At 35.3% G+C, this 27,960-nt stretch overlaps 5 protein-coding genes across 7 annotated transcripts; 1 reads left to right on the top strand and 4 right to left on the bottom strand.

Annotated features, from left to right (window-relative positions):
• Positions 1-709: 709 nt before the first annotated feature.
• Positions 710-1,692, bottom strand: LOC108198533 (putative germin-like protein 2-1). The gene is made up of 2 exons (XM_017366291.2): positions 1,513-1,692; positions 710-1,415 (listed from the first exon to the last, which is right to left on the bottom strand). The coding sequence occupies exons 1-2, from the start codon at positions 1,622-1,624 to the stop codon at positions 880-882; spliced, it is 648 nt and encodes a 215-aa protein (XP_017221780.1). The 5' UTR covers positions 1,625-1,692; the 3' UTR covers positions 710-879.
• Positions 1,693-3,959: 2,267 nt separating this feature from the next.
• On the top strand, positions 3,960-7,037 carry LOC108223653 (probable protein phosphatase 2C 28). The gene is made up of 5 exons (XM_017398011.2): positions 3,960-3,978; positions 4,363-4,649; positions 5,006-5,177; positions 5,831-5,985; positions 6,635-7,037. The coding sequence occupies exons 1-5, from the start codon at positions 3,960-3,962 to the stop codon at positions 6,773-6,775; spliced, it is 774 nt and encodes a 257-aa protein (XP_017253500.1). The 3' UTR covers positions 6,776-7,037.
• Positions 7,038-7,187: 150 nt separating this feature from the next.
• Positions 7,188-10,522, bottom strand: LOC108194220 (protein POLLENLESS 3). The gene is made up of 5 exons (XM_017361155.2): positions 9,984-10,522; positions 9,113-9,325; positions 8,732-8,880; positions 8,582-8,650; positions 7,188-8,479 (listed from the first exon to the last, which is right to left on the bottom strand). The coding sequence occupies exons 1-5, from the start codon at positions 10,173-10,175 to the stop codon at positions 7,546-7,548; spliced, it is 1,557 nt and encodes a 518-aa protein (XP_017216644.1). The 5' UTR covers positions 10,176-10,522; the 3' UTR covers positions 7,188-7,545.
• A 1,519-nt stretch (positions 10,523-12,041) lies between these two features.
• Positions 12,042-19,782, bottom strand: LOC108204981 (small RNA 2'-O-methyltransferase). 2 transcript variants are annotated; one of them, XM_017374711.2, is made up of 10 exons: positions 19,645-19,782; positions 19,033-19,339; positions 18,063-18,146; positions 17,053-17,504; positions 16,352-16,588; positions 14,421-15,319; positions 14,130-14,281; positions 13,936-14,052; positions 13,430-13,561; positions 12,042-12,677 (listed from the first exon to the last, which is right to left on the bottom strand). In XM_017374711.2, exons 2-10 carry the CDS (start codon positions 19,303-19,305, stop codon positions 12,240-12,242), a joined length of 2,784 nt encoding a protein of 927 aa, XP_017230200.1. In that variant the 5' UTR covers positions 19,306-19,339; positions 19,645-19,782; the 3' UTR covers positions 12,042-12,239. The 2 variants fall into 2 exon arrangements, with proteins under 2 accessions (XP_017230200.1, XP_017230201.1); XM_017374712.2 differs by having other exon boundaries at positions 19,033-19,332; positions 19,645-19,778.
• A 1,589-nt stretch (positions 19,783-21,371) lies between these two features.
• LOC108214371 (LRR receptor-like serine/threonine-protein kinase GHR1) lies at positions 21,372-27,626 on the bottom strand. Of its 2 annotated transcripts, XM_017386338.2 has the most exons (4): positions 27,444-27,626; positions 25,880-27,122; positions 24,131-25,678; positions 21,372-22,245 (listed from the first exon to the last, which is right to left on the bottom strand). In XM_017386338.2, the coding sequence occupies exons 2-4, from the start codon at positions 26,961-26,963 to the stop codon at positions 21,662-21,664; spliced, it is 3,216 nt and encodes a 1,071-aa protein (XP_017241827.1). In that variant the 5' UTR covers positions 26,964-27,122; positions 27,444-27,626; the 3' UTR covers positions 21,372-21,661. The 2 variants fall into 2 exon arrangements, with proteins under 2 accessions (XP_017241827.1, XP_063941854.1); XM_064085784.1 differs by lacking the exon at positions 27,444-27,626 and having other exon boundaries at positions 25,880-27,427.
• Between the last annotated feature and the right edge of the window lie 334 nt (positions 27,627-27,960).

Genomic DNA, 27,960 nt, shown 5'->3' on the forward strand with positions numbered 1-27,960 from the left:
ACATTCTGTCTTGATTAAAACAACAAAACGTTAGGATTAAGCAAATAGACCTCTATTTCATGTAGGGTTCTGCTAGAATTAACTGGACAGAACGCTACTAGCGTTTTCTTCTAAAATTAGAATCAATGGATTATTATACGTTAATAAATGATATTTGGAATAATTTTCCACAATTATGTTCTTCAATGAATTACTTGTATTTTTGTGAAATGCATGGCCTTTTCTCCTTAGGCTCCGGACACAGCCAACCTCTGGAGCTCACCAGGAGTAATCGAGTACTGTATATACACTTCACCACCTACATTAATTAACTACTAGATTCGGGTGGAACACGATTGGATAGTTCATGTGGGGGGTTTATCCTCTGTTGTCTTGTCCCAGGACATCCGGGTTGGACTCCGAGAAATATCAGAACAAATTAGATACTCATTTAAATGAGTATTATAATTTCAAATTTGTGCTTTCGAATCCTTAATGATGGATGATGAACTATTTTCATTTCAAATTTGTGCTTTGTCCTGGTACGCTTATTACTAATATAGAATTGAAACTCATTCACAGTCGGTAAGGAATATGTTCTGAATGTGGATTGAGAACTTTACGTAAGGAATATGTTCTCTGCATCTTAATTTTGTTAAGAAACAGTAAAATGAATTATTAGGAAAATATTTAGAATAAACTTAGAGGAGTGAAATATGAAACTAAGAAATTGGAGAATCAGCCGAGTAGTCCAGTAATCGACTCTCTCTTAAGCATGCAAATTAATTCAAGTTACACATGTAACAAAATTCAACTGTCACTAAATTCCTAGCTGCTAGCTGGAAATAATTGTAGAATTCCAATAAACTCAAACGCCCTTCAATTTTGATTGAAAATCTCTTAAAATGTAGCCTGGGTCCTGGTGATGATGCTCCTGTCCACCTGGAACGCCCTGGCAAGTATATCAGTTGATATATCCGGCTTAGAACCGAACACTGCATTTGCGATGGTAATCACTCCTGGATTTTGGCTGCTAAGACCTGCGATAGCCATTGCATTCCCATTTCCTACGTTTCTCTGGTAATGAATGAGGCCGATAGGGAAGACAAAAACATCTCCCTTTTTAAGGATCTTTGAGATCAAACGATTGTCGGGATTGGAGGTGACGAATCCAACCTCAAGGCTGCCTTCCATGACGGTGAGGACTTCAGTGGCACGAGGATGGGCGTGAGGTGGGTTGATGCCCCATGGTGCATAGTCGATGCGGGCAAGAGAGATACCAAGTGTGTTGAGTCCAGGTATTTGAGTAGCCGAAACCAGAGTAACCCTTGAGGCCACTGCATTGCTTGTGTTGCCTGCTAAGTGAAGTCCGCTGAAGGAGAAGTCGCTGGCTTCAACCGAGCTTGCTTTCTTACATGCCAGACCATTCAGAAGAACTACACTTTCCAATTATTGTATTAAAATGTAAATAAACATTTCGAATACAGAGGTAGCTAGGTGGAAATAGATAGAATTGATTTAGTATTACGATACCTTGGCTATTGGAGTCAGCGACGCAGAAATCTTGAAGAGCACTATGGTCAGCGGCCATTGCCAATGAGGAGGAAAGAGCTATAAGCCCTACCAAGATGAGTAAACTTGCCATTATTTCCCTTGAAATGAAATTGTGTGTAGTTTTTGAATATATGAATTCTGATTAATTAAGAAGAATTATTTGTAGTGCTTCTCTATCCAGAAATGTGTAGTGAGTGAAGTATATATACACAGCAACTCTCCGGCATAATGTACCCTTCCAGCTGTTATAGCCGTCCTTCAATAATCTGGCGAAAGAGTCATCAAGTTTTCTTTACATACGTAAAATATTATTATAGGTTAATCACGTAATTAAACTTTGACTTGGTTAAGAAATGCGATGGAGAAGATATACGAACAATTAAGTTAAATAGCAGGTAGTTTTGTCAGCAGACCATCGGAAGACATTTGTACTATAACCTTCCGTCTGTTGATTAGGCTGACATGATGAGGCAGCTTGCAAGGGCGGACAAAGATGAACAGTACCATAAAAGTATGGTCTAATTTGCCCTTCATTTTTAGCTAATAATATTGAAGATATTATAAATCCATGATACTGGCTATTCGATTGATAATACGATGATAGCATTTCCAACCTCCAGTGAAAAAAAAAACATTTTCAACCATTTAAAATCCTTAACTAAATGTGGCAAAAAAAAAAATCCTTAACTAAAAATAACTAATATACATTGTAGATAAAATTATAGAAATTATGCTGGCAAAAAAACCAACTTGGATGAGACACTGGAGTTGTCTATAATTTTAGGCGCAGAGCTCCTCCAAGGCGCGTTCAAAAAAAAAAAAATATGTGACACGTCAAAAGTTATAAACAAGGAATGACTAATGAGAGAGGCTATATGTGGATGATATAAAAGTAAAATTCTAAGTTATTTAACTGTAATGTTTTCTAATTTATTAAATTTGTAGTTATAATGAAATTTAGTGCATTATTATTAAAAAGTTGAAATATCAATTCAAATATTTTATAATATATAGTACTCTCTTCGCCTCTCTCCAAAAAATGGCTATATACAGATGATTAGGGTTCTTCATAACCCGTCTTTTCCGTCATCGATTTTATCCATTTTTTGAACGCGAAATTCAATTAATCGTACCTACATATTTTCTACAGCCTACTGTGTTGGATCCCCGTGAGTAACACTTCCCAATCTGTCTTCGAATTTAATTTTTTATTTTTAAAACTGATATAATTTTTGAAATGGTGTTTTAAATGAGATCGAAAATTTGAGATCGACCCGAATAATATATTGGTGTGAAGTGAGTGCCTAATTAGATAATTAACCTGTATTTCTTTATAATTTGACACACATTTTGAAAGTTATATTATAATTTTATAATTTATTTTTGAAATAAATATTTTGATATATTTGTTTTAATTTACGGGTGCCCAAACTACTGCTTGCTTTTTTAAGAACCCTTCCATAGATCTGGATCAAAATTTTGAAAATATATTTCGATCACCAAAATCACCCGAGATGACCTTATGCGCTCTCTCGTTCTAGAATATGGCAGGACTCTGGAGGCTTAACACTCCCATATTTGACAGCATTTGCTCTTAGGTCAACACGTGTATCTCTCAGACTTTCACACGTAAGCATTTAATACCTGCTATGTGTATCCTCTATCAGACACTACAGTTCTAAATTCTTAAAATGTTAAAAATTTAACCGCCTGGCTATAAATATTTATAGAACATATAATTTTTAGTCGGTCTTTGGTTTCGAACATGGACGGGAGCGTCAACAAGATGAAGGCAAGCTCTATTTTCCATGTTTATTGTAAAGCTTAATGTCGTGTATCCTATATAAATATTTGTGAAATATGTACCCAGCAGTTTTATTATCTTGAAGGTGCAACAAATATAAATGGGTTGAAATTCTTAGTTTCTAGTTCAAATGTGTTGTGAGATGAATTTATGGTATTTAATTTTACAAGTTTGAGATTGTTTGTGGAAAATATTTTTCGCGAATTAAATTTTGCTACAAAATATTAGGAAGTTAACAAGTGTTGATTTTCATGTTCACTTGCAGAAGAGGAAATTGTCGAATATTAGAGGCAAAGAAAAATCAAAGGTACAGAGAGAATGATGAAGACTCTATATGGTTGCATGATTTATCCTTCTAATACTTTATGATTCATGTATTAAATCTTAGATAAGTTTTGTGGTTCTGGATGGTTAATGGTTCACAAGTTTGTGGTCTTGTAGTATAATGTTTTGTGTTATATGCCTATATTCCATTGGTTCATCATTATTGTAGAAGATAGTTATGCATTTACCCCATTGTAGCTAGCTTAGTCTGGATTCTTATGACTTATAAATTTGTTATTACTTATATCATTATATGATGCGTCTTTGGGTATATTTTCATGTGTAGCATGTGGTACACATGGGAGAGCTTAGTAAGGGTGACTGGGTGAGAGGGTAGCCCCAGAACTTTAAGGAAATGAAAAATTACATACAAAAATTTGTAATAAATTAATTTAGCCTCCAGAAAAATGTTGTTGTAATTAGATTTATTTTACTATATTATATGTAAGAAATTTAAATGATGAAGTGAATATTTTTTCTCATCTGTGATTTTTTTGAAGTACAAGTTAGCCCCAAGATTACAAATCCTGGGTCCGCCACTGGAGGTACAATATATGTTCCTGTGTTTGAATTGATTTACAACATGAGGGTTTTAGGAACTGTATATCCTAGTTACTGATTCCTTCTTCTGCAGATAAATTAATTAAATAGAATCAAATAGTTATGATGGCTTCTGGCTATAATTCTGCTTGTGCTTGTAGGAGGAAGGTGGAAGACTTCAGATGACAGTGGAGATGCAAAAGTGGTTAGTAGAGGTGATGCTGGACTGGCCCATGAAAATGATAGGAAATATCAAAATCGGAATGTCACACATGGATTCCATATGGTACGGGGAAAGATGGGTCACTGGATGGAAGATTTTATTGTCGCTGATAACAGGAAGGTTTCTGGGTATTATTTGGGGCTCTATGCAATTTTTGATGGTCACTCTGGTTGTGATGTTGCCAAATACTTGCAGAGTCATCTCTTTGAAAATATTCTGAGCCAGGTAGTATACAATATACATATTAGATCAGTTTCAAACCTAGGAAGAATGGATACGTGGATTACGGTTTCCCAACATCACCTCATGTGTCTGAATTCTCGGACACTCAAATATCCATATACGACAAGGGGAATACTTATATGATCCGTGACGATAGTGTTTATTCGTTCACGAGTAAACATTGGTGTTAAGTAACTATAAGTAAAATACTTATTTCTGTTTGTGAACTAATGACTTCAGTTCTTGAATTTTACTTTTTAATTGATAAAGTTGTGCATTTAACTTACTTTGTATACCTTTTTTAGTTTGGTCAAGTAACTTTTCATACATAAAATTAATCATGTATCAGTGTTACATAGATGACATATCATTTGCACTCAAATCCCCGTAATATCATGTTTGTCAAATTTGGTGACTCCCGTGCAATATTGTGCAGAAATGGTAAAGCCAAAGGAATAACAATTGACCATGAGCCATTAAAGGAGAAAAAACAAGTTGAAAACAGAGGGGGATTCGTTGTAAAATTGCCAGGTAACTTCCATCAGTTGGTCTGCAATGCTGACTTTTCTGGTATAAATTGTGCTTCCATTGAGCATTATGAACCTGTTGCCATTTGACATTTGCATCATAAAAAATTGTTTGTTATAATGCAAACTGCAAAAGTACCATTCCATGTTTGTTTTTAGCTCTGGATAGTGGCGTAATTTTTTATTTTGGAATTGCAATAGCATGATAATCTTAATAGGATGTGCACATTTACAATCTAGATGATGTGGAGCAGTTGGTGTAAATTTGTATGCGTCTATAGTGAAATTGCATAACTTTGAGTGCCATGACTGGTCTTTTTGCCCATGATGGGAGTTAGTTATACACTGGAGTCATTTTCTTGAGCCAAGTTTCCTTAATGTGATAAGTTCATCTAATTATGGTTGATAATTAATACACTCAAAAGTTATTTTGCCTCTTTATGAATAAGTGCAAACGTTAACTTGTCTATAGCTGAATGCCAAAAGCCATATTCGTGGATACGATACAGAATTGCAAACTACGAACTTTAACTTTGTCTCCAATGTTTACGATGGATGTCAAGATCCTTGTTCATGGATATGATAGAGTATTGCAACTATAGTTAGAATTGTTCTTAATGTCATACTTTTATTTAATGTTCAAATGTCATAAAATAGGGAACGTCCCTCGTGTGGACGGCCAACTAGCAATGACAAGAGCATTTGGAGACAAAAAAGTTAAGAAACACATTACAGCCAAGCCGGATGTTATAATCAAGAAGATAGACAAGGACATAAACTTCCTGATACTGGCGAGTGATGGTCTCTGGAAGGTAAATATCTGATGTTCAGCTTCACATTAATATTAGAATTGTAAAGATTAACAGCATTATTCACTGCTATTCTGTTGGTGGTTTTTCTGTTGCACTTTGGTTTGTTTCCGTGTTTGAATTAAGCATTTTGTTTATAGTTATAATTATCAAATAAAAGCAGGTGCCGAGGAACCTAATCCTCTTACACTTTTTCAGTTTCTGGTCTTTGCAAAATTTGATCAAACATGAACGTTAATATCACTTGGCCGTCTTATGTCTTTTACTGTGATATTAAAAGGTGTTTTCTACTTTGACCTTCTCTGGCATCTAAAAATGTAGGACGGATTTTATTTTGTTTTCTCTCAAGGGGTTGTAGACAAATCCGGTACATTGCAGCACACAGAACATATTTAGAAATTAGTGCAAAATGTAGTTTGATATATGTATATGTCAATACACAACTTCAGTGAAAAGCAATACAGTGCAACTGTCAAAGAAACATAGTGTGAGACCGAATGCAGCATTTCCCGGGCTTAAAGTTTCTAATGACTTGTTAAATTTGTATCTCTTATTCAGAAGGTTCCTTTGGTCAACATCCACAACAGTATGCTTGCTATGAATGCTAATAGACCTCATCAAAGTGCTTGATTATAGTTCTTCTTGTACTCAGGTGATGTCAAACCAGGAGGCTTGTGATTGCATTTGTAATATTACCAATGCTCAAGAAGCATCAGAGCAGCTGATTAAGGAGGCGCTACTTAGGGAGAGTCGTGACGATATCTCCTGTATAGTAGTCATGTTTGATGGATAATCTAATTGTCCTGTGTTGACGGATAATCTGATCATCCTTCAACCTCTATGGGGACTCCATATCGATGTCTGGACTGAGAAGCAATGCCTAAAGGGCATGAATGAAAGTATAGATCCTTATATAGAAAGCTTAAGTTGTCTGTAGAAAAGTCTCCTAGATTTTAAATAGTACTATCAAGTCAGAAGTCTGTATATCTGTTTATACTTTCGCTGAGATTTCCATATGGTGTTGTATAACTTCATTACGTTATGGTATTTTATTTGCCTCAAATTTCTTTGTTTGGTGGATTCATACTTGTAGTTTCATTTATTAGACATTCAAAATATACATACTGAATGACATAGTACAGTTTGTGATTTGAATTGAAAGTTCAGTTTAGCACATGTAAGAAACTAAAAATCTCAGTCTTCAATATGGAAATTTTGCTATTCCTGTGACCATCAGAAGTGAATTACAATTGATCAGCACATACTCAGCTTACTATAAAATCTTCACAAACAACCAATGAGAAAGCTATATCTGTCTTAGAATTGCACCAACAGGACCCTGGTATGATTTATTGTAAAATGAAAGAGCATTTACCAACTCGCATAGTAGTTGAATTGCTCTTCAATCAAGCACTAGAATCTGATTTACAGAGACAGAAAAAAACTACACACTATAGAAGCTATATCCATTCCCTCCCTGAGGAAAGAAATCAAATGAAGCAATTCTGAAGGGATCCAAACAGGGTATTTGTATGTTATGCACTTAAATTGTCAAAATTATATTCACTGGAAAATACTTCTTCCATTTAGCAAGTCTTGTTCTTCTTCTTCAGCAATATCAGCCCAGCTTTTTTTACCAGTCCAGGTGACAAAGTCTTGGTAGTCTGTTCCTCTAGGAGACTTTGATTGGCTCTGAATGTCATGGTGGACTTCTGAATCTGTGGCTGTCTCTTCTGTTGGTTCTGTTGATTTATCGCTACCTGTAGTATCACTGTTGGGTTTCTTAAAACCATCATCCCCGTCTGGTGGAGCTTTCATTCCGTTGATACAGTTAGAAGCACTTGAAGATTTTGAAGGGCAGTTTTCAGCATTCACCTGCCCAAAGATTAATTTCCGATGAACATCATGTACCACTGCCTTTTTCTTCTCTTCATTACCAAATGACCATGTGCATCTTCGTGGTTGTGTAAGTAACACTTCTGAATTAGCTTCATTGGGAACTGGGGAGGCGACGTCTTCCTTATTGAACATGAAACTCTCTTTTGTTGTACCTTTACTCCCCCACTTGCCAAAGGTAGCTTTTTTCCATTTATCACAGTATGGATACTGTGAAGACGGCTGAAACCAGTTATTATGTCCAGGTGAATCTACTCTGTTAGCATCCGAGAGCTCACCAAATCTTCCCTTTGGACCACCATTCTGGGCGAAACATCCTTCTGGGCCCCTATATTTAAATGGTGAAAAGGGTGCAGGGACATTCACATGTCTCTCTTCAGCTGATGCAATAAGCTTCTCACCTTGTCGTGATTCTAGTTTAGTCAAGGTCTCCATAGCACGTTCATAAGCCTTGGCAAAAGATTCATCCATCTCTCTATTTCCACTTGAATCTCTTACAGTCTGAAGCAGAAGTCTGGATTCTGTCATCCTGTTCATGTGCATTAAACAGACTGCAAGATTGCATTGTTTGTTTCTGTCTAGTTCAAAGGACAGTGAGTTTCTGCATCAAGATACACACCAGTTACCAGTGAAAAAGTTCCCCTTTATTGTATAAATTGCATACTACTGCAACATACCACATAAATCAAGCAAATGATAATACCTGTACATCTCTTCAGCTGATTTGTATCTACCCTGCTGTAGGTAAGCCCACGCCAAATTCCCCAATACCCTGCAATTGAAGATGTACAAAAGTTAAAAAAAAGCACAAAGACTTTAAAACTGGCAAAGATGTAGCACTTCAGAGATTCACCTTGCATACTCTTGCTCAATGGTAATATCTTTTTTCTTGCCTTGTGATCTACCTGCCTTCACCCTCTTCCCACCAAAAGCCGAACCTTTCTCAATTTGTTTGAGTTTTTCTTGTAAAATTTCAATAAGTTCATCAGTCCTCCCACATCTCTGTAATAAAAAACAATTAACCATTTCAGATGAAATTTACAGTTAACCATCATCCAAACTTCGATCAGCTATGAAAAATGCTCCGATCTTACTTTCGATTGAACATTCCAACAGCAATTTCAGTAGCATAAATAATCACAGACACAAGGGAAAACAAGATGATATTACCTTGAAAACAAAACCAAATTCCGAACACAATGTATTCCCCACATACAAAGAAAAAAGGGGTTACCTTGTAGAGTTCTAGGAGGATGTTGTCAAGAGATTCTTGTGATTCAGAAGGACAAAGATGTCTGAAAGACTTAATTGCCTCAATCGCCTCATCGGACCTATCCAACTGTTTCATCACAACTGCCATGTCTTTCAAAGCACTATCAACTCGATCACCAGCATTTATCGCAGTCCAGAACATCGAGACTGCCTTATTGGGATTCTTGTCCACCAACTGTCAATACAGAAATCAAAGTATCCATTTTGAAATTCCCTATCAACCTCATGAAATAAAGCTACTAACAATATAACAAGCTCTTTGTATCCTTTAAAGCATTTGAACTAAGAATATACAGAACAGCACATTACATTAGTTTCTGCAAAATAAAACATCAGAAAATGAATCTCAGATCATCAAGAAAGGTCAATAATCAAGCAATTCAAAAAAATAAAATTAAAATTAAAAAAACTTTAATTTAAACAAACTAATCATGAAAAAGAACTCAAAACACAAACAAACACACACTAATTGCCTAAAGATCTCCAAGATATTACATGACTGAAATCCCCAACTCAAAATAGACTCAAAAATCAACTGCAACCCGACCCGGACCGGATAAAAATTAAAGAAGCTGCAATAATTTTAAGCCCGTTGAGCTGGTAAACATCATGTGTGTGTGTCTGTGTGAACTCAATACATATACACAAACACACGTACATAATCACCAAAAATATTCAAGAATTAACAAGATCAAAAACCCCAACTCAAAACAAACTCAAAACCCAAAAACAACCCGACCCGGATCAAAAAACAAAAACAATCCACAAGAAATTAACACAACTAAAGCCAACAAAAACATAAAAAAACACACATAAATTCATATAATAATTACCTGAACATGCTTAGCTCTGCCATAGGGAGAGTCTGCGGAGGGCAAATTGGTAATAATCTCCGGTGACTTGGCCGGAATTGCAGTGCTCTTTCTCTCCGTCGCCGGCAGATTAGGAAGAAAACGGCGGGAATTACACGTGGCGGGTGGGGTCAAGAACGCCCTCGCCGGAATGTTATTGTGGACTACCGACATCTGGGTGATTCAAAGATAATCAAATCTTGGAAACCCTTTTTGTGGTTGAGTGATTATAGATACAGATTGAGTGTATGTGTAGAGAGAATGAGTTGATGCATGAAACAACAGAGATTATGTGGAGTTGTGTTTATATAGGCACACGCGTGGTACTGTTTGAAATTTAAATGTGTGTTTTCGCCGCTCTCGAAAATTAAGTGAGAAATTCATTGACTAATTGTGACAGATTAAATGGAAATCACAGTTTTAAGAAGATGATAGAATGAAGGGAGGAGTACTCTTGCGGGTCGTTTGGTTGGAGAGGGGGTATGGGGTTGGAACGAGGAATCAGGTTGAGATAGTATGGATTTGAGGTATCATTTCTGATATTAGGTGTTTGGTTAAGTGGTGGAATAAATATGATGGAATAATATTTATTAGCTATTAGTTGTAATTACTTTAAAATATCATTAAATTAATATTTATATACATTTTAAAGTCATTAATTAAATTTTGTATTAATAATTTACATGAAATGATATAAATAGTAATGAAATAAAAGAAAAAGAATTTAATTCCAGAAACCCATGTTTCATACCCACCTCCCCCTTGGTATGAAAATCTCATATCTTGTGGGTTTGAGGAATGGGGTTGATAAAAGAAAATTTTCAACCAAACACCAGGTATGGGTTTGGAATGAACAAAATCCATACATGTTACTAGAGACACTCCAACCAAACGACCCCTTAAGGTGTTTGGTAAAACTTATTGGTTTCATAAAAAAAAATTCAAATATTTTGTTTTGTGAATAATTATCACTATCGTAAAGTTAAGTAAATCAAAGACGTTAGCACTTCGCAACATAAAAAAGCTAGGTAAGATTACGATTTTCAGTATCACCGCACATAAGTCGGCCCCAAAAAAAATATATTTTCAAATATATTATTTTGTGAATAATTTTCGAGCTCTAATTCAGAAATATAAGCACTTGCGATAAACTTACAAATTTACAAGTTTCAATTTAACCACACACAACCCCCAAGCCAAAATATGCGTATTATATTTTAAAATAAGCACTGCTTACACATAACTAAGAAGTTCTCTCGAGCACGATTGGATAGCCCAGTGGTGGGTTTATCCTCTGTTGTCCCGGGACACCCGGGTTCGACTCTGGCTCACCCCGAGAATTGTTAGAACAGATACTAATTTGTAAGGCATATAAGCCTGCATTGTCAAAAAAAAAGAAGTTCTCTCATGGTTGTAAAAATCAGAGAAATTAATTGAACTATTTTAGTGTGCAGTTTATTTATTTTAGTGTTGAAATTAAATTTTATTTAAAAAATTATAAAAATAATATAAATTGATCAAAAGTACATCCAACAAAATTCAATACTTAAATGCTTTTTTCTAGTTAAAAATTAAAAATCGTTTAAAACCCGGTTATAACAGTCAGGCAAACACGCTCAATAGACAATAACCTCTGTTCAATATCCTCTGTTTTTTTTTTTGGTCAGGATTCAATATCCTCTGTTTGGTACAGCGTTTATCTGATATATCCTCGGTTAGTCGGTTGGGAACAGGGTTCACTATCAAACAAAAACTAAGATACCAGTGTTAGCTATGCAACACCTGCCCTTGCCCTGCATACAAAGGCTATAGAGAAATGAAAACTAAAGGAAAACGAACTTCATATGCTTTGAAAAATTGAAAAACAAGAAACCAAATCATAAAATGAAAGGTGATTTTCACAAGACATGCAGTCAATATAGCTCCCCCGGGACATAGGTAACGAGTGCACCACATATTGCGGTAACTTATGGCTCATGATTCCACAAAAGACAGCTATATAGTTTGCTACAACCGACTTTCTACGAGACTGCAAGCAAATCAACAGAAAAACTTGTAAACTACTGTAATGCACGGTATCAGGTCGAATATATCACTGAGAAATTAGCCTTTCTGACAAGGCAATTAGTTTTTAACTCCATCTTCTCCATAAACTAATGATGTGCATCCACTAGTCGTGAAAATGAGTGTCTCCAATATAAAGAGAATATATTAGAGCAAAAATTGAATATACTACATTTACTCGAGTGAACTTGAACTGTTGCTGCTCCAATCCCATATTATATCATAGTGATGAGCCGAGCTGACATTTTCCGGAAAGTCATCGCCTTCCCTCCTAAATACAGCAATTTGGGAAGCATACCCTGGTTCCACACCATCAACCCCGCCAACTCCACTGAATTTAACACTGTAGTTATGCCTCTCTGCAAGCTTTGTCGCCCAGTCATTGAATTGTTCTCTGGTCCACTCAAATTTGTGATCATGGTTGCGAAACTTAGAGGACTGTGATTGATTTTTCTCGTCTGGGTCATCTTCTGGACCTTGTACAGTAGATTTATGCAGTATTACATTGTACTCAAAGTTTGGGGTCGAAACAATCAGAACTTTCGGACGGAAGCTGCTTAGCACAACATCACCAAATAGAAAGGCTTGATCCTCCTCCATATGCTCAATCACCTACAGTTTGATAATCCATGCATGACAAATAAATACTTTAGCAAGTCAGTTTGTTCCAAATTAAAAAAAAAAAATCCAGAATAACAGAATTCCACAAGGTGTACCAAAATGGTGGATTTTATATGGTGGCTCAATATGTCCAAGTAATGACACATTTGACTGAGGTGATATTGATTATCAATAGGCAACACGATTGATTTAATCCTATAACTTTTTGTCCCCGTTTTAATCCTAACCACTGATCTCCTTCCATTCCTATCACAGTATCACTTCATCCCAACACCCTGTACTATTTCTATTAGTAACAAAAACATTTTCTTCACTTGGAACTAGTTGCAAAGGCACATCTATACGCCCGTCCAAAATTATCTATGCTTCAGGTTTATGTTTATTGTTAGTATACAGCAGAAGAAAAATCAAATCAAATATATCTGAAACTAAAAAATGGATGGACAGACAATTTATAAGCATATCCTTGGCTATTGCCAATATGTTGACCACTTGTAAGAAGCCAACTAAGATTACTAAGGCTAGGAAATGCTAAGTTCTGCACTAGATAATAACTGTCCATAAACTCAACTGGACCGCCCATTTTATTCACCTATGCCAGGAAGCCCAACAAAAGACAAATACCACCCCAATAAGCCAACAAAACGGCGACAATCAAAGAGGCAGATATCTTGATTCACAGCACATAAATATTGAGAAATCTTGATTCACAGCACATAAATATTGAGATCAAGAATAAATACCTCTAAACAAGTTCCAATATCAAATCCATACAGCCGAGAATCAAAACTTGTGATTGAACCATCATAAAGCAATGCAGATTTGATTCTACTACTTCCAGCTTCTGTTTTGGTAGTTAGTTTGGTATGTAGTATCTGCATAATAACACTATTATATCAGAAACTATTCATCTAATTAAGAATGATTACTTTGGAAGTGCATCCATATCTTTTATAGCCACTTTTAATGGAGAAACCTTCTGTATGAGGAATGACAAAAGTTGCAGAACTGACTACTATAGTCTAAAATTCATAGCATCCCCAAATAAAAAAAAATGTGATTTACGTGACAAATAGTCAGCCTGAATCAACTTTCGAAATTGAGTGTTGAGATCAACAGGCATTCAATATAACCTAACAAGCATATGTCACTGGAAAAGATGCACTTAAAAATAAAGATTAAGAAATAAAGCTATACAAGAAACAGAAACTGTTAAGGGATTGTAAGAAGATATATAGTTGTTTGAAACCTTGGCTGCCCGGGCAAGACTCCTCTGTGAAATATCAACGCCAACAATCGTTTCCAAAGAAGTCGGATATGCTAACAAGGATTCCAACAGGCTTCCAGACCCACATCCGAAGTCAACCTGCAGTATTTCAAAAATATCTTAATGCCCTGTATAGAAATTCTATGATTGTGACACGCAAATGTAATGGCACATACCAAGGAAGCTGCACAAGATTCTTTAATTTGTTGCAATGCAAAATCAACACGCTGCTTCGATAGAGGAGGACTAAAGAGTGCCTGCTCCATTCTCTCCTCCAAGGGTTCTGTCACCCGCAGTAAAGTAATCGAGTACTCCAAACTGCAGCCTCCTGCCACATACAACGAGTGGAAAAGGTAAAGCTCGGATAATAACCATGCGTAAGCAGAAAAGGATACATTTGATCAAGTAGATTTATACAATGCACTTGAAAACAGCTCAGTATAGAATAGAATTAGGCTTCAACTCACCTGAATTCAATAGCGAAAGAATTCTTTCAGGATCAGTAGCAGCAGCCATAATTAACTCAATGGACGGCACTTCCTTATTATAAGAAATTGACTGACCCAAAGACATCTGTGTCACAACAGCTTCAAAATGGGGGGACACGGCTTTAACCCCTATCTCAAATTCAAACTCTTCACTACTTTCAAGTTGTTCCTTCATGCATTCTCCTGCCAATAGATATATGCTATAACTAATGCACGCCAATGACCCAGTTGATAATGAAACTCCTAACATTTGATCATTGTCATTTACTGAAAACATGGTAGATTTTAAAAACCCTGTATTTCTACTCAAGCAGTCAGAATTTAGCAATCTGCTAGAATTATGCACTGATTGGTATAGTTTGAACTCCTTAAAGAAGCACTGCGGATAAAATTGGATATCAATTTCATGACCAGATGTAGTCAAGTTCTCAACAGATATCTCTGGGTTTTGAAAGTAATTATTCAGCCATGTGAGAATTTTCAGTGCAGCATCCTGGATGGCATCACTTTGCTTTTTAAATGATTCTTTTGGGGTGCAACACATAATCAGTTCCTGACTCCTTGAAAATATTTTTATTTTACACTTGAAAGTTCCTCCGACTCCAGCAACACCTAAAGCAACACCACCTCCATTTGTTTCTTGTTCACGAGGATCTGTAAGCTTCATTTTCTTATGTACTCCTGGCACTTCTGCATTTTCCAAGGAGATAATTTCAGGTACAGATAACCGATGCTGGCGGCAAATCGTACAGAGGATATCCCTGGGATAAGATCCCCTCCAATTGCTTCTTGTGGTGAATGCTGTAGGCATTTCTGCTGCCAATATCGCCTCCCTAGATAGCTTATAAACACCATCTGGCACCTTATTAATAAGTATCCTGCACACATCACGATAAAAAAGGAAATTTCATTATGTGTTGTAGAGAAAATGAAACGCTATTTCAAAGCTCTAGAACAAATAAAGGTAAACAGAAGATATACTCTCAAAAGAGACCATGTTAAAAACTTTTTAGAGATAAATAATAACTGATGCCTAGAATCCTTAAGCAGGTTAAATTCTTAGGATAGTAAAAACAAAATTCTGTAGTTTAAATCGACTGGAAAAAGGACACCTTCATCTTCCAGTCCTTGCCTTTCACTTTTTCCATAAACATGAAGACTAAAGAAAATTAAAGGACAATAAAGAAAGGTTACTTCATAGCAAAAATCAATGTGAGCCATCCAAGAGAACAAAGTAAATGATACAAAAAAGTGAAATCAAAAACTATAAGAAACAAGAAGTGAAAGGATTAACAGAGTGCTAAGGTGGTGAAATAGACTTCAAAACTTGTCAAAAAGATGTATTCATAAGGTATTATGAAACAAGCCTCAAATCAAGCATTTTATACAGTGACCACCCTGAGCCCTTACAGAATTAGCTATTTGGGAATAAAGAAATTTGCACTCCCCCATTCTAATGACAAGTAATTCCTATATAGATTAATCAAAAGCTCCACCAGTATAATGTTAGCAACACTAAAATGATTATCACACAATACATTACATACCAATAAATCTTTAATCCCACTCAGACATTATCGCAGCATGTTAGCTTATTCCAGCTCTTCTTTATGTTTGTTTTATATCTCGAAAAACATACCAGTTCCCACCAAGGCACCACTTGCAACAGCAAGAGTTATAGACTCAAAGTGAAGTAATAGTAGCAAGTAGAAAACACAAAAGCACATAAAGTTTAATTTTTTTAGAAAAAGTTGCAAGGGTCCATATTCCTGAGTATATCTTAATTCACAGCCATGTCTATATATTAATATCATTTATCATCAAAACGTGTTTACCAAAACACAAAGATTATAATAGTAACTATAAGTTAATTCCTAACTAGCGAACTATAAACAAACGACAAAAAATACCTAAAATATGAACGCAGGGATGCATCTTCATAGAAGATATCAGTAGACTTCCATGTGTACCCAACTGAGGCTAATATTGCATCCCCGTAGATCTTTTGACCAGATAGGAAAGTTGCTCTTGTATTTAAAGTTCCATCAGTTGTTATTTCTTCACCCAACTCCGAGGATACATTCAGCATATACGACTGTGGAGTACAGAAGTACAATCTAGTCTCTGATGAAGCTTTGCCAACACTCCTGTAACAATGAATTTAACAGTAATAACATTAATCAGAGGAAGTTTTGTACACCAACAATGTCTCAATCCTGGCTTCTTAGATATACTTGTATCTGTCCATATTGGAAGTAAATTGATAAATCTGGTTATATATTTAGCAACGATCTATCAATACAAAGACATGTGTATGCATGAAGCATGAACCAGGTCCTGTCATAGTCAGCGATGAACTAAATATCTATATATAGTTGTAATACATGATAACCTAAAATTATTAGATCTTTAGTTTGACTTTACACAAATATATTTCCAAATAATATTACCCATTATAATTCAAACAAAAGACTTGTGCACGTGAAAATATAATATAGAATATAGCTCGAGATTACTGCAGGACAACGTCAAGTTGGTGAAGGGAAACAAGTTATGGGTGTGTTGGAAAACAATAGGAAAGGCAAAATAGTAGCAGAAACATAATCTTTACCTGGAAACCAGAACTTTAGAGGCATCCGTTACACCAAGCTCTTGTGCAATAGCATCAAGATAGTACCCATTAATAGAAATATTAAAAAGCAAGGGTTCAACAATCTTATCAACTAAGCATGGGATGCGTACTGCTCTAATACAAGTGCTTTCTGGCAAGTTTGATAGCTGATTATCTACAGCCTGCAGAACTTCAGGAGGATAGGGACTTGGCCTTCGTATTGAAAGATGATCCTCAGAAATTAACAATGGTACTCTAGCAGCAGCCTTCAAAATTAGTGGCACCGCCAACCATGAATTGGTCTCAACTTCAGGATTTATGCATTTGCATAAATTTAAAAGCTTTGAATCAAAAAAGGATATCACGGAAACAGGGACATAACCATAGAATTGGTCCTTTCTCAGCAAGGCTGCCCTGAAGTGACCACTCAACGGATGAACAGTCGTATAGAACTTCATTAAACACATTCAAGTAAAACGTGTCAGAAACTGAGATAAACTTAAATAACTGTGGAGCACATTACCACAGACTTTACTCGCCAAAAATTGCCACTAACAGTAATCACATATACCAATACCACTATTTTACAAATATCAAATAAATGAGACATCGCACGAAGCCACTATCAGGACTAATTGCAGGTCACGTGTGTGCTAATCAAGTTCATCGATATAGATACTGCTCCTGCTTCTTCTAATAAGAAGTCCTGCAATCTTTAAAAAACCTTCTCAAATCTTTATAGTAGAAAACAAAAATATCCTTCACTGCCTAATCATCACACTATACTAAACCGCGACAAGAAGTACAAAAACTGTCTCACAAACAAACCAGTAATTTTACATTGTTTAACGAATAAGCAAGTACAACTAAATTACAAATACGAGACCAACTAAATTGATTTCTCATTTATTAAATGTCCAAGTAAATAGCTTAGATAGAATAATACTGATAAGTTGCCTACTTTATATTAATACTGTCCTAAATACTCCGAATCTTCGAAAGATACATACCGTATCTGAAAATAAATATGAGAGACGACCAACCACTTCATCCCCTGCTTCTTGCGCGGTGGGTATACTCAAGGTAATGCCGAGCTGCAATAGAAGACAATCAAATGCATCAAAACACAGTGGCATCATCAGTTCATTTGTAATCGCAATGGTTAAATAAATAGAACTTTGTGGCATATTGTGTGTGTATCTCACATCACGGATAAGCATGCACATAGTTCATGACCATAGAGTAAATATAAAGAGCATGTGCACTAGTAGGTGTTGTCGTAAAGGATCATACTCGTTTACACTTACATTCCTATGGTTGCTCAGGATATAGGCATTAAAGTGTCATTTGCATCACTAAATAGGCTAGAAGAAGCTTAAAATACATGTAATCTTCATGATTCACCTACTTTTTATACATAAGGAAACCTTAATAAAATGTTTCGCGGTATTCTGATTTCTAAAAGGCAATAATTGGAATAACTTATATGCAAGGGTACAAAATAAACCCGGACCTTTTTACATTTTCAATAAAAATGCAAGAATTTTCTTAAACAACATAGGCAATATTAATGAAGAGATTACATGTACATAGAAACGAGAAACAACTTGCTATCTTCGGTACTTTTGCAACATATCATTAAATACATACATGAGCATTGCCAGGTCCTTAGTCAAATCCAAAAAAACCCTAGCTGAAGCATTAAAAATAGTGACAAGTACCGAACACACACACCCTTTTCTCACAGAAACACATAAAAGCAACAGACAGACATTGACTAGCAATGAACATGAACTATAGAGCACTTTCTCGTGACAGCTTAAACAATAGCAAATGTTGTTATGTTTAATCATAATGATTCTAACCTTGCAAGTAAAACAAAAAAACGAGGTTTATGAATTAGCACTAATTACGCACTGCCCATCAAAGTATACTACTAGGAGGTCTGAAGAAGGATCTTTTGGGATTAAAAGACAAAACCTTTTCAATAGCCTTCTCCGCAGCAGATTGCTCAGCATCCTTTTTCTTTTTACACAGCTCAGAAACAACAGTAACTTCCGGAAGTTGCAGAGAACATTGAAAGAGGCAAGGACCCTTCTGTGGTAAATTAAGCCGCGGGCCTCCATCATCAGCAGACTTCTTTACTTCCTCGACCTTGTACACTGCATTGGCCCCAAATTTCTGGTGTATAATAGCTTTCGGGGTAAGCGTCTTTTGCTTCAAGGCAAGAACTGGGTTTTCTTGAGATCCCATTACACCTTTCCCAAATGATCAACAGCCCTATAACCTTACATGGTATATGAATTATTAATTTACTGTAGCCAAAACCCTCATCCAAAATACAAACAAAAACAACCCTTTGGCCTTTGAGTAAATAACCAAAAAACAAACAAACACACAACCAAAATCAATCAGGGTTTATTTAAGTAGAACATTACATCAATTAACAAAAAGGGGTTCGATTTTTGAAGAATGTCACAAGATAAAACAAGCCAAAATGAGAATGATAATTATAATCATAAAATGTGTACAATAAAGGGTAAAGACAAAAGGGGTTTATGAGAAACATAAAGTAAAGCAAGACAAACATACCTTAAAAATGGGTTGAATGTACGGACGTTGAAAGAGCGTATAATTGAGGTTGTTATGGAAAAGGGGTTTGATTTCAGACAAGAGTAAAACAAAAGAGAATCAGTCAGGTGTTTCAAGACTTCCACTTGACTGTCTGGGGTTTTAGAGGAGCGACTGCCGTATATAATCTCTTTTCCTCACAAGGAAATTGAATAAAAGATATTAGATTTTAAAATATTATCTGGAAGATATCAAATAGAATATTTAGATTTTATGAAATACGTTTTAAGATAAAGTATCACATATAAAAGATAATATCTCACTTCTAAAGTATGATATCCCAAATTATAAAAGTGTATTATACCAAAGTGATCATCGTTCTGCTACAAAAATTATCAAATTATTATCCGATTTTCTTGTTGACTTATTTAAGTCATTATAGTCATTATATATATATATATATATATATATTAAAATATTATCTGGAAGATATCAAATAGAATATTTAGATTTTATGAAATACGTTTTAAGATAAAGTATCACATATAAAAGATAATATCTCACTTTTAAAATATGATATCCCAAATTATAAAAGTGTATTATACCAAAGTGATCATTGTTCTGCTACAAAAATTATCAAGTTGTTATCCGATTTTCTTGTTGACTTATTTAAGTCATTATAGTCATTATATATATATATATATATATATATATATATATATATATATTAGATTTAGAAAAAAATATTAATAAAAAAGTTAACAAATAAATGATGTGTTTGTTATAATTTTTTTATATTTTTATAATCATGGATCCTAGTTGTTGTTTTTTGTGATTCGTGTGACTCATACATAGGATTCCATTAAATTTTCTATTAATTATTCAAAATTTTATATAGTGATATTTATATATAGTGATTCAAGTAGTTAAAACGAGTCTATTGAAGATGGGGTACTCCCATTATAGATTTTTAGCGAGAATAATGGACATTTTAGGAGGTGTATTTGATTGGGATTTTAAAGAATTTTTTTATTCTTGAAATCCGAGGGTATTCGATTGAAATTGTTTGAAATCCATTAAAATCTTGAAGTATTCAATTTGATTTAAAATTATGCTACAAAATTTGATGATATTTAGTTAGGATTTTAAATTATACTTTAAAATTCGATGGTATTTATTTGGGATTGTTTAAATCTATTAAAATCTGATGATATTCAAATGTTGATAAATTTTTTGGATTTAGTAAAATGATGGATTTTGTGGGATTTTTCAATGTATTTTAAATTTTCTGAAACACCAACAAAATTCATGAGATTTTAACGTATTGTGCTTAAATCCTAAGGTATCTATATCAAATTTGCTACCGTTTATCAAGAATCCACACAAAATCAAAATCATATACAATCCATAGACTTAAAAACAATCCATTAAAATCCATATTGAATATACCCCTTCGGTTTTTATCGGTTTCGGGTTTGAGTTCGGTTTTTTACTCACTCCTGCTTTTTATATGGGTTTGGTTTAGAAAAGGAGTTAAACGTTACATCTTGCAACGTTTACATTTTCTTTTTTAGAAAAATTGTAAACACCAAACAATATAATTTTATAAACAATATTATTTGAAATTATGATAACGAGGACCAATCATGTTAAATCTACAGCTCTTTATATCTACAAGACTATAAATTATGATGATCTATAAATATATGTTGCGATAGGAAGTCAGAGCACACTACTGGTTTGTTTTCACAATGACATGCAAACTTACCTGCAGATCAATTATGTTTATTTCCAAGAGGAACGGGAACAATAATACTTGTGTTTTTCCTCAGTTGGTATCCGAAAGCAATGATCATGCCAAAGAACAGCAAAACTAATAGTTTTATAAACAAATTCCCCGACTTCACGACAACGGCAAGTAAAAGAAGCTAAGTTAGGAAACTATAATATCAGACTAATTTAACCACAAAATGGAAACCAATGAACTATTGATTCCCCGTATAATTAAAAATGAGTTCCCAGAAGCACATCTGACTGTCTATATAGATGAAAGATCTTCATATATAGTCTTGATACCTGGTCTTTCAGATACAGACAGTATACATCTCAGAGCTATTTCAAGAACTTCCTTCGATCCTTTTTCTGAAGCTGGATTCATAAGCTCTGGGGCCAATGCAGCATCAAAACAATCTGAGCCACGACCTTCTGTTACCTTCAGCCGCACCCAGTCTGTTAAATCAACACCTCCATCATCAGCAGAAACCACATCGCCAGCACATTTTCCAGTTAAAAGTTCCAATAAAATCACTCCGAATGCATATACATCAGACTTGAAGTTTGGCAATGGCTTATTGGAAGTGGCCAGCTCAGGTGCCCGATAACCTAGAACCCCAGCATCAAGAATTTGTTCAATGGTACCTGCTTGGGTCATGAGGCGGTGAAGGCAGTAATCAGCAACACGTGCATTAAGATCTGGACCATCTAATAGTACATTGGTTGCTTTGAGGTCTCCATGTGGAAAGGCACGGTCAAAATGAAGATAATTCAGACCACGTGCAACATCAACTGCAATTTTCAGTCTTTGAGCCCAGGTTAGTGGGGGGCCCTTTCTTTCAGGACGATCTGCAAGTATGCAATATTTATTAGACATAAACATCAATAAGCCAACAAGGTCCATATGCTGATATGCATATATACACAAAATGAGTAAACAATGACATGCTCGTCTGAAACTAGGAAGAGAAGCAAAAAGCTTAAGAGCAATAGTTCTCAGTCCATCTTGCCGGAGCAATAATGATAGAAAAATATTGGTTTACACGGAAAATTTGTAAGCTTCTAGCCCTTCCTAAAGTGTAATATTAAGCTGAATTAATCGAGACTAACTATTTTAATGTGATTGCCACAAGGAAAAAAAGAAAGAAAATACCATTGGAAAGTAGAGGTAGAGGATTATATGTTCAATCACTTCACAAGTGTTATTAAAAGAGAAATAGGGAGTATGGAGAACTTGTATGTAATTTTTATGATTTGCTTTATCAAATTTCCCAAAGATAAACTTTCAGGCTGTCGGTAACATTCCATTGGTCTTAGCTTCTAATTTTATTGACAACATTAGCAAAGTTTTCACACTTCATCTAGGGAGAGGAAAAAGGATGAGCTAGAACCACAGAAAAAATTCTGAAAAAATGTACATTAATATATAGAAAGAACTGGGTTTAAAAACTCGCAAAGTTGTGGGGTAATTTTTACTATATTACCAACTGACTAAACCTGGCACAAATGACAACTATCAGAACAAAATTAAAAACTGAAAGGATAATAGGGCTGTGTGGAAGTACATGGAGAGGTTTACAACGTCCATAGGATTCTCGCTCATAAATTAATGTTCACTTTTTAGTTTTCTCTTTAGAGATTAACTTTTATCTGTGAATGTTTAAAACTGTAAGTATGCCATAAAAAGCCTAATGGTAAAACTTAAACCAAATTTGAGACTGACCTTGGGTGAGCAGTGAGCAGTATATGCAAGAATAACAAAAAACAAGAGGAAATTAAATTGCATGACATTATATGTTATCAGTGATGAATTCGACTATCTTTACTTAAGCTGATTATATTTTTAATGTCAGCTCAATTATGAGGGAGCCACTCTGCGTAATTTTCTATCCAAGCTTGACAAAAAAAATATATTACCAGAAACTATTCCCATGGCAAAGCATATAAACAACACAGAAAGGGTATAAAATATAAACATTTCAACATGCAAAAAATGTGCAAATGCGGATATAGCTCAGGCAGTGGAAAAATCTCATAATAATACATTACAGAGGTGTATAAATATATCAATTATGGGGAATAAAGGATCACCTAACTCTTACATAGGAAATTAGTAATTAAGATGTACAGATCTTGAACAATGAAGACACTTGCAGTAACAAAGGACATTGTTTTATATTGACCATGCTCACAAAAAATGATGGCTTGATGGGTCATATTATGCAGACTTCGGTCTATGGCTTGTCATATTATGCATTGCATTGGTATATATTGACTGTTTACTTTCTTGCAGATGTTACAGGCTAACATATTATGGATTTAAGAAATATTCGCTAAAACAGTTACTTACTCAAGGGCTTTATCAATTTTAGCACTCTTGTTATGATCTCATCAAGTCCATAAAAGATGAATAACAAACGAATAATACATGTACGTAACAATTAAGAACTGAGACCTCTCTTGATGTCAAATATGTATATCTTTCATATGTTAAATATATACAGAAAAACTTCATGCGTCCATTCCAACATATTGGTACTTGAGCTGCTACACTGAAGCAAATATATCTTCTAATTTTTTTTTTCTGTCAAACATATACAAAAGTTTTTGAAAGATATATTTAATGATTTAGAAGGCTAAACAACATTACATTTCAAATTATCTAGGATAAGCACAAAAAGTCATTAGCAAGTTAGCATATTTTCACAGCAAATTTTTTTAAACAGGAAGTTACCGAAAAGAAAACTTGCAAGACTTCCAGGTGAGATGTAATCTGAAAGAATAAGCTTCTCGTGCTGAGTGGGGCCCCAGTAATAACCCCGCAAACCAACCACATTTGGATGTCTAATATTTGAAAATTTCTTAGCCTCCTTTGCAAAATCTTTCCGCTGCTTTGCGACACCTTCTCTTAACCACTTTACAGTCAAAAATACCCCACTATCTAATGTGGCTTTATACGAAGTCCCATGGCTGCTTCTTCCCAAAACTTCTGCTGGGGCCCTTGATAGTTCTTCAGGTAAGAATGAAATTGTGTCATCAAGAAAATAAAGCTCTCCGCCCAATATCTCTGGTGACCTTACATCTAATCTAGATAGGTCAGCGGTATATGAATCGCCTGACTCTGATGACCAAGAGAAATGGCTGTTCTTAGATGGTGAAAATCCAGTAATGACTGCCATTTTCTCATCAGGAACAATAATTTCAGAAGAAGGTCTTTTTTGTGATGTCATAAGGTCATCTTCTGCAGAAACTACAAGACCACCACCACCAACTCGTCCAACCAAGCCAGAAGGATTATGTTGGACGTGCCTACGAATGTCTTTACTTGTAACACTTTGCTGACGAGATCTCCTTGATATGCGTATGTAATGAATGAAAATGGCAAGAAGGATAAAAAGTATGACAGCAATAACACAAGCGATTATCACCAACACCTTTACAACTGTTTTTATTGTTCTACTATTTTGTTGTCCAGATTCAGAGGGTGTTGATCCCGGAGGAGGATTTGGAAATTGTAAATCAGAATTGCCAGGGAAGAAAGATGATAGAGGAAATTTTCTTAAATTTTCAGGGACAACTCCAGAAAGTTCATTGTATGTTGCATTAAATTTTTCCATACTATCAGGCAAGTTCTTTGGCAATGGGCCAGTGAAATGATTCTGAGAGATGTCTAAAGAACTGAGGGAGCTGATGTTACTAATAGAGGTTGGTAAAGAACCTGAGAAATTATTTACGGCCAGGTTGAGATCATGAAGTCCAGTCAATGAACCAAATCCATCAGGAAAATAACCACTAAGTTGATTATGAGATATATCAAGAACATGAAGACTGGGCTCAGCAGATAAAGGAAGAGAAAACTCAATGCTTCCACCAAGTTTGTTGTTTTCTAGGTGCAGTTCTTGCAATGTGGGGAATGTCAATAAAGTAGGTATAAGACGTCCGTCTAATTGGTTATAACTAAGATCAAGGACTGTCAGTTTGGGGAAAGTAGTAATAACCTTTGGGAGCGAACTGCTAAGAGAATTATGTGAAAGATTGAGGTAATTTAAACGCAAAAATTGTGAAGTTACCTCAGGTATGGACCCTGTCAATCTATTTTGACTAAGATCAAGATATTCAATATTTCCCCATTTCAGCAGTTTGGTTAAGTTTCCTTCAAATTGATTATTCGACAGATCAAGTACTGCGCAATTTCCAGTCAACAATGGAAGATCGCCAGACAGTTTATTTGATGAGAGGTTAAGGGTGTGCAGAGTTGTTGCTGAGATCATACTTATTGGGCCTGCAGCATTAATAAATATATATTAACAATTGTAGTATGCAAGGATAATGTAAACGTAAAGCACCACAATTGCATTCCTATAAGAATATTTTCTCTGTTGTGTCGATGAAGAAATGCTTGATTTCGAACTGATTTATACTTAAGAAACTATGTCTGAGAAAAAACTAATCAGAATATCTTGTATATTAAACCTAATAGTACCTGTGAGGTTGTTGCCACTCAAATCTAATTCAGACAGAACTGATGAATCTCCTTTTAAGAGGTCGTTAGGAATGAACCCGGAAAATCTATTGTTACTGAGTTTGAGGACCTGGAGCTCATAAACAAAATCAAATCCAGGCAATTCTCCAGATAAATCATTGTTGCTTAAATCCAAAACTCTTAAGTTCCCAAAGACCTGAGGTTGATCACCGCCAATAAGAGACCCTGTAAGCTGGTTACAGCTAAGGTTTAAGTACTCAATACTATCTGAAAGACCAGGTAAAAACTTCTGCCTTTGAGAACTAGAACTCACGAGCAAATTATCACTCAAATCAACAAGCACTGCAGTAGTAAGAAGCAAGAATTCTGCATCAAGATTGCCCTCTAAAGAGTTTCCGTGCAAGTCAAACACTTTAAGATTCACCATGGCATCAAATCCTTCTGGAATTTTCTTTTCAAAACCATTAAGAGATAAATTTAGAGATACCAAATTAGTCAAGTCAGTTAATGATGATGGTAATTCCCCAGAAAAAGAATTGCGACTTAAATCCAAAGATTGAATCGAATTAAGCCCGGATATTGAATCTGGGATTGAGCCAGAGAAATTGTTACCAGCTAAAGAGAGGTTTTGCAGGCTCCCCAACTGACCGATCTCTGATGGTATAGATGAGAAGAACAGGTTCTCTGATATGTCCATATACACAAGACCTTTAAAATCACCTATATTGCTGGGGATTTTTCCAGATATAGAGTTATTCGACATTGAGAGCTTCACAAGCATTGTGAGATTTAAAAACACACTCAGATCGACATTTGCAGATAAACCCAGGTTATTAAGGACAACCCCTGCAACCTTATCACCATTGCAAACAATCCCATTCCATGACGCTGGACACCCATTGAAGTCGATAGACTCCTCACTCCATGAATCAACCACATAACCTGTTGGGTCATGAGTAATCCCCTTCTTGAATTCCAGTAGAGTCAAAATGTCCTGTGAAGGAAGCTGCCCCATTGTGCATGTTAGAACACAAGTCACAACCAAAAGCCTAAAAATCTCCATACTAACCCCCAGATAATACATGTAATCAACTAATTTTTTAGTGTTTGGTGCCTAACAGATTGATGGGCTCTCACTGCCTACAACATAAGCTAAAATATGCCCAAGAAACTGTCTCTCTTGCTGTAAAGAAGTTGAGCTGTTTAAGTCCAGGTATGAAAAACAACCAACTGGCTCACAAACCTGCTCATATCAAAAACCAAGCAGCAAGGAACAATAATCATAATCAAGAATGTGAAGCAACCACCATAAGAAGAATAAATACACTTGCACATAGGCACACACAAATACTTAACAAGCACATGTAAAACCCAGATTTTGAACTATAATATAAAATGACTGAACTGAAGCCTAAATCGAAAGACAAAATTTGAAGATAGTAGTACTTGAACAAAACTAACAATGTAAGACAAAGCATGAAAAAACACATTTAACTACAAGAACTAGCTGAATAAACAGAGTTGTTTAAAAGATTTAACCAAGAGAAGTACATAATGTACTAACCAGTAACCACACACAGCTGTTTGAAGTTTGAACAATGCCTCCTCCTACAGTGGGCCCTTTTGCACCCTCTATCTAGTAAAGTCTAAAGATGTGAAGCTCTATAAATGCACTGCAGATATGCATACAACTCTGCAACTCAACTCAAAAGAACATTCAAATGCAATATAAATGAAGCCAAAAATATAGCTGCAAAAACACATTAATGTCTCTGTAAAAATTAGGGATGGCAGTTTTACCCGACCCGATGGATACCCGACCCGTACCGACCCGATTGGGTCTACCCGAACCCGATTTTTTTGGATCTGGATCCGGATCTGGATCTTATTTTTAGACCCGAAAGAGTTTGGATCTGGATCTGGATCTCAGGTATTCCGAACCGAGACCCGACCCGAAACCCGAAACCCGATTAAAACCCGATCCGAACCCGAGACCCGATAAAAACCCGATACAAAATATTATATATATATATATATTATGTGTTTAATGTAAAGTATATATATTAAAATATTGTGAATTA

The sequence above is a fragment of the Daucus carota genome, chromosome 1 (assembly GCF_001625215.2).
Source record: "Daucus carota subsp. sativus chromosome 1, DH1 v3.0, whole genome shotgun sequence".
Taxonomy (NCBI): Eukaryota; Viridiplantae; Streptophyta; class Magnoliopsida; order Apiales; family Apiaceae; genus Daucus; species Daucus carota.